The sequence below is a fragment of the Chelonoidis abingdonii genome, unplaced genomic scaffold, assembly GCF_003597395.2.
Source record: "Chelonoidis abingdonii isolate Lonesome George unplaced genomic scaffold, CheloAbing_2.0 scaffold0001, whole genome shotgun sequence".
NCBI classification, from domain to species: Eukaryota; Metazoa; Chordata; order Testudines; family Testudinidae; genus Chelonoidis; species Chelonoidis abingdonii.
The window spans coordinates 63,279-69,998 of record NW_027424262.1 but is presented as its reverse complement, the minus strand read 5'-3'; the positions used below and the strand labels follow the sequence as shown (position 1 = coordinate 69,998).

General features: G+C 47.5%; 1 protein-coding gene across 1 annotated transcript in view; it reads right to left on the bottom strand.

Moving 5' to 3' along the window:
• MAL (mal, T cell differentiation protein (MAL blood group)) overlaps window positions 1-5,903 on the bottom strand; it is a 34,403-nt gene extending 28,500 nt beyond the window's left edge. The window contains exon 1 of the mRNA XM_032779209.1: window positions 5,694-5,903. Within this exon, the coding sequence (XP_032635100.1) occupies window positions 5,694-5,780 (87 nt within the window). The 5' untranslated portion in view covers window positions 5,781-5,903. The remainder of the gene's footprint in view (window positions 1-5,693) is intronic.
• Window positions 5,904-6,720: the final 817 nt, after the last annotated feature.

The window sequence follows — 6,720 nt, the reverse complement described above, 5'->3', positions numbered from 1 at the left end:
ACCTACGTAATCGATTTGTTATATCGAATTCTAGCGTACTGCTACTCCTCTCGTCGGGGTGGAGTACAGAAATCGATTTAAAGAGCCCTTTATATCGATATAAAGAGCGTTGTAGTGTGGACGGGTACAGCGTTAAATCGATTTAATGCTCTTTAAATCGATTTAAACGCGTAGCATAGACCAGGCCTAAACATTAGAATTAGGGTTGCTCAAAATAACGAGGACATTTCATGAACACTTTCTAAAATGTTCCCCCATTTATTTTTAGAATTTCAAAATTTGAAACATTTTGGCCAGCTCTATTCCCAACAGCAAGAGAGCACTCACCGAACAGATTGCTTTCGAGCTAAAGCTTTGAACAAACAGAACGTACGAAGCAGCAAGGTGCATTTCAATAACACAGAACATTTACCCTGCTCCTTGTCCAGCGATAGGTTTGTAATATAAACCTCATGTTTTTGAGTGCAGTTTCAGTGCGCTGCACACACTGTATTTCCTCTGCCAGTTTTCTCTTCCTTTATCCCATGCTCGGAGTCACAAGTGGACCAGAAATCCCCAGTGGGTGTAAATCACTGCCAGTCCAATGAAGTCTTTAGAATTACATTGATTTAAAGCAGCTAAGGATTTGGTCCTGTGTCCTGCCAAACACCGGGAATAGCACTCCACTCTCCTGCCCACATCAGTTAGGTGTTCCCCAACTGAACAGGTCTGCCTGGCCAAATCCTTCCTCCTCGGCGGGACCCCTCTGAAGAAGTGACCCTCTTGCTTAAGAGTTCTATTGAGAAAAACTAACTGTTCTCAAATCCAAGCTGGAGCAAGGAACAGAACTGGTTCGATCCATTTAAATTGCAATTCATAGATTCATAGACCCATTATGGTCATCTAGTCTGACCTCCTGCACAATGCAGGCCACAGAATCTCACCCACCCACTCCTGGAACAGACACCTAACCTATGTCTGAGTTATCGAAGTCCTCCAAATGTATCAATATTTTAGCTGGCATGTTGGATCAATTGGCCAGGTACCAAATGAAGTCACGGTCCATATCCATCTCCTCCTCATATCTGCTTGCTAAACAATCATCTTCCAAAAGGGAAAAGTGCCATGAGAGCTCCTCCTCCCAGCTAGAGGAGCATGTGCGCTGCATGAAAGCAGCGGTAGCATGTACTGTTATACCAATAAAAACTAGCAAGATCTTAAAGGGGACAAGACATTTGTCACATTTATTGTAAATACCATAATAAAATAAAAGATAACAGAATACATGGTTGTTTGGTTACTTATTCTTGATTATATATATATATATAATATATTATTATCCATTCACACAATCATTCATACAAGTTCTGTATAGATATTATAGTTACAGCCTAAAGTGCTTGTGACGAATACTGGCCAGGTACCTGTACACAAGAGTGGGGACGTCCGGGTCAGGTGCCCGATGCTCCTGGAGGCTGACAGCAACCATAGGCAAAGTCTAGTCTTTAGGTCCAGCTTTATAGGGCATCTGCTTGTTGTTAAATATCAGCAGGTGGCTGACTCCATGTTGGCAGCAGAATGTTACCCAAAGTCTCTATTTCACCCTTCTTTTTTACAGGCTTTTAGTTGGATTCAAAGTCTATAGGTCTTGCTGTGTCACGCTGCTTTGGGTTTGGATTGATCACCGTCATTGCAGGCGTGACTTTCGCCTTGAACCTGGCTTTGATCTTCTTTGTTGTTCTTTTTTGTCTTTTTCTTTTATGGGTGATGCTTTTTACTTTGTTTCACTGTTGTCTAGTCTTCAGCATTGGTAGTTGAACTTCACCTCATCAGAAGGCTGGGTGGAAGTTGATTTTATCATCCATACATGCCTCATTCACACATCTAAACTAAACTAATAGATTACAGCAGGGTTTGCAAAATAGGTTGAGGAAGCTTTTAACAATGGAGTGAGTGTTTTAAAATGGGGTTTGAATTACAATATGGCAAACAGTGAACAGAAGTTACAATGCAGGCAAGTGTAGTGAATGGTGAACAGAAGTTACATTAATAAAGTGAACAATTAAAAACAATTTCATTTATCAGTTCTACAGTACGTCACTGGCAAATGGGAGCTGGATTTCTGATCTCCCCTCAGAGAGATTTTTGGGTGGATCCTGAGAGCCACTGTGGAAGAAGAGAATGGCCTCTCCTCATCCTGTCCAGCTCACCATCCACTTGTCCCCTCCTCCCCAACCCTTGTTCACTATCACACTCCCCAACCTTCTGTCAACTGGGTGGAACTGTTCTGCTTCCCAGGAGCTGCAGGCCCTGTCCTGTTATCTCAGGGGCGCTGGGCCCCACCTGCAGTTCCTTTAGTCTCACTATCTCCAGGGGTGTTCTCAGCTGGCTTATCAGTTTGTTCAATGGCGGAGAGAAGTGGGCATAATAAACCCTCTGAGCTGTTCAGTGGTCCGACTGTTGTCCTCATGGGCAGTGGGCCGGGGTACCTGGGTGATCAGGCCTAGTCAGGGGGCAGATTTCAAACCCTGAGGGGAACGGTGTTTTTCCCTGCAGCTTATCCTTTCTGGGAAGGGAGGTTGTGCTCCATTCCCAGAGCCCGGCTTTGGGCTACACAGGAGGGACACATTCTTGCCACTCCCCCAGGCCTCACTCTAGTGAGGCCCCATCAGAAGGGCGCCCCCGCTGAGCAAGACCCAGATGCAGAGTCCACACACCTGACCTAGCTGATGGATGTGGTTGGCCATGTCTGTCACTGGGGTGGCTCCTCGCTGTCCCGCTGCTACAGCTCCTGACCTACACCCTCCCCCCTTCGGGGCTCTGCTAGTGTAACGCCAACAGACCCTGGTCATTGTCGGGCAGGACCTAACCTGGGACCTCTGGAGCTTAATGCATGAGCCTCTAGGGCATGAGCTGAAAGCCAGCTGGCTGTTAGCTCAGGCTGTAGAGCAGATGCATTGTCTCTCTAAGTGCTCTCGGTGCCACTAGATGGGCCAGACACCACACCCAGCAGGTGTGTGGGTTACACTCTCTCTTCTGGGTGGCTGCTGCCAAGGTGGGGGGACCTGGTTCTTACAGGACTGCGCTAGGCTCACTGTGGGAGCAAAAGAAAGTCTATTGGGCAGCCTCAGAGAGGCTGCTGCATGGGGTGGGGGCTGTAGAAAGGCCCCCACAAACCTGTCATGTCTCTCTCTGGGAAGAAGAGACGCCATTGCTTCTGGGAGGGAGGAGGGTTCGCGGCAGCCATGGGAGTGGGTACATGAGGCCAGGGGAGATCTCCATCTGCTGCCTCCTCCCACCCCCTCGGGTAACCCTACTTACTGACCCCGTGACGGGACTAGACTCTACCACAGGCCCCAGAGGCACCACCACAGGCCCACTCCTGGACTATGGAGCCTGAGGTTGGTCAGACACCCTCATCCTTATCCTAGCATGACATTCACCAGGTGCAGGGGGGTAGCTGACGCCTTGGCATCAGTTGATGGCTACAGAACCACTGAAGGCCACAGTGCCCTGCAAATTCCTCTCTGCTTCTTACTGCGAGTTAGTGTCACGGTGCAGACCACCCAGAGGGTGGGCCCTACAGCCAACAAGCTGGTGAATTCTGAGTCCTTGCCCATAGCTAAGCTTTCTTGCCAATTACACAGTGATGCCACGTGCTGGCTCAGAATTTGGAAGGAGAAAAGGAAACGCCAGCTCCCTGGCCTTCCTCCTGGCCTGCACACATTCCCCCAGGGGTCAGAGTTGTGGGATCCTTGGGGATGAAGGGACTGCATGCGAGGGGACAGTGATGTCCCAGAGATGCAGACCAGGCTTGGGGAAGTGGGTGGAAGCACAGGATGGACATGGCAGAAGAAGGGGACTGGGTCAGAGCAGCATTGCTGTGAGAAATCATTGTCTGCTGCTACAACTCCTGCAGGGCTGCTCAGAGCCGCGTGCTGAGATGTGGGAGAGAGACTGAGCACGAATATCCTATGCCAGTCACAGATCTAGGAGATACTAGGGCCCCGAGTCTGCAGACGGCTCCAAGCTGCTTGGAGGGAGCCAGTTGCAGCATCAGTGCCTAGACATTTGTCTTGTAGAACCAGGCCTGAAAAGCACTGAGCCCTCCCACTCCTGAAGGCCTTACTGGGAGCGAAGGGTGCTGCGTAACTCACAGGGGGCACTAAGAGACCAAAGGTATTGAGACCCCAAACACCCATTAATCTCAGTGGGAATTAGGAACCTAAACTGATCTGATCTTAAGCATTGGGCAGGATCAGGCCCTATGTGACCTAACGATCCTGAGCTATCATTGTTTAGACAGCACAATGTAAATGCTAGTTTTACTTGCTCAGTTACATTTTTCAAACAAATGCTTTACCAGCAATGTAACATTATCCCCTGGTTTCCTGTTGTTTTAAAACTGCACAGAGCATGGGGCAGGGCAGGGGAGATTGAGAGAGGAAGGAGCCTCTGCCCTGTGAGACCTTGAACAAATCCCTTAAACCAGACAAAGTCTTGGACCCACTGAAGCCAATGGGGCAAGCAGTCTTTCACCCTGGGAACCCGTTTGTCCACCAGTCACATCGAGAGCTGATCAGAATTTTACCCCCCACTTCTGGGAAAGCTTCAGCTTTTCACTGGAAAACTGAAAAGTTTTGGCCCAAAAACTGTGACAAACAAAAAGGTAATTTTACAATTTTTATCTGAATTATTGGTTATTGGCTGAAAAAAAATCTGAGATTTTCTTTTATTAAGTTTTTAGAGGAAAACAAATCTCTGCAAAAAAGTTTTCATTTTGTCAAAGCTCCACTTTTCTGTTGAAAAACAGGTTAGATGGAAAAATTTTCAGGCGGCCTTAGTTACATCTTTAATGTTTGTTAAATACCTGGAGAGTCAGTATCATTTTCTCCCACTGTAATATTCAGGTTACATAATAGGCCTAATTCTTTGTCCTTGTGACCATTCATCTGATACTTTAATCCTATGATCTCTTACTACTACTCAAACATCATAAAATGCCATAAAGTTGTTTTTGCCACTTTCAATACGTGTTGCATCTTGTAGTGCTGTGTCTGCCAGGGTTCATGCCAGCCCTTTATTGGAAAGTCTAAACTTAGCCAGACTTTTACAACATTCCACATATTATGTATACAGTCAAAATTCTCTCGTTTAAAAAGGCCTCCAAATTTGCAGCGGAGTTAAGAGTTTGGCTGCCCCTTAGAAAGCTTGTATTGTGCATGTATCAATAGCTGAATTGCCATCACAGACAACAGGCTTCATTTAGCCTTTTCAACATTTTATCTTCTGCAGTGCTGCCAACACTTATCCAAACGCATTGATCAGGAAATTGGGCACAGGTAGAGGCTGAGATTATGAAATTTGCTTAGGAGATTTGGCTGTCCAATTGCCATTAATGCTGTGGAAATCTCAGCCGTGAAATCCCCACTCTTTTCTCCACTGCCCCAGTTATGATGGTCTCACAACCGCACCCCTGAATTCATGCCCCCAGCTGTATCCTGCAAGGAGCACAGTGAGCATTGGGGAGTGGGGGGTGGAAATGTACATTGCCACAGTGCAAAGGTGTGAGCCAGAGGTGCACAGCACCATACCAGCACATGGCTTAACACTGTACTTTACTCAGAAATCTGCCACACAAAGCCTCTGGGCACCTTCACAACCATTGCTCTGGTTCCAAAAATTCAATTAAAAAAAAGAAAGCCCAAACTTACAAATTCAGGGATAAAGAGGAGATCAGGAAATGTTGTCAGGACGGAGAAGCCAGTAGGCAAGGAGACTGAAACAGCTGCCGATGACATCTTTGTCCGTTCAACTGAGAGATACTGGTTCTTGCAACTGGAAGGGGCTTTCAAATGCAGCCTCACTTCCCTCCCTGAGACAGGTGAACTCTTGACTGATCAGGTGGATGAATTTTACCTGCCTAAAGGGAAGGAGCTAACATAGGTGTGGCCAGCTAATTTAACAGATTTGCCTGTTGTGTTTATAAGCCCTGGGAGGAGACTGCAGAGTGTTTTAACTTTCCCGTAGCGTCATTGGATACATGTCATTAGATCTTCTAGGCCAGGTGGAGTTAATAGTAGAGACCTGCTGGCCAAGACACTGCTGCCAAAGCTAGAACTCAAAGGATGGGGCCCAGATCCTCAGCTGGGGTAAAGCAGTGTCATTCCATTGACATCAGTGGAGCTATGCTGATTTACACCCACGATGGACCTGGCCCTAGCTTTTGGCCAGTGCTCCAGAACTGCATCCACAGCCACTCCTATGAGACTTCTGAGATTTCCAGGGTCCCACCCGCTGCAGAGTCCAGTCCCCCACTTAGAACCACCCTCTGCAATTGCAAACTCCTCAAGTGTTTCCCTAGCAAACAACCATGGCTTGGCAGAGCTGGGAATAATCCTACACTGGGAAAGGAGAGGATCCAGGACAGCCCTCATCCCCAGTGGAAACATCTGAGAGTTTGAAATAGCCATGACAAGCCCAGGAAGCACACCTGGTTTTAACAGCAAGAGCCGCTGACCAGTGCGACAGGTCACCAAGGGAGGTGGTGGGTTCTCCACTAATGGGCGTATTTAAATCAGGACTGTTGATCTTTCTAATAGACACATCCTAGCCTACCCATGAGGCAGAGACTTGGTGTGGGACTCACTGGGGGGACTTCTCTGGCCCATGCAATACAGGGGTCAGGCCAGGTGATCCAATGGTCCCTGCTGGTCTTAAGATCTGCAAATCTAGAGATTG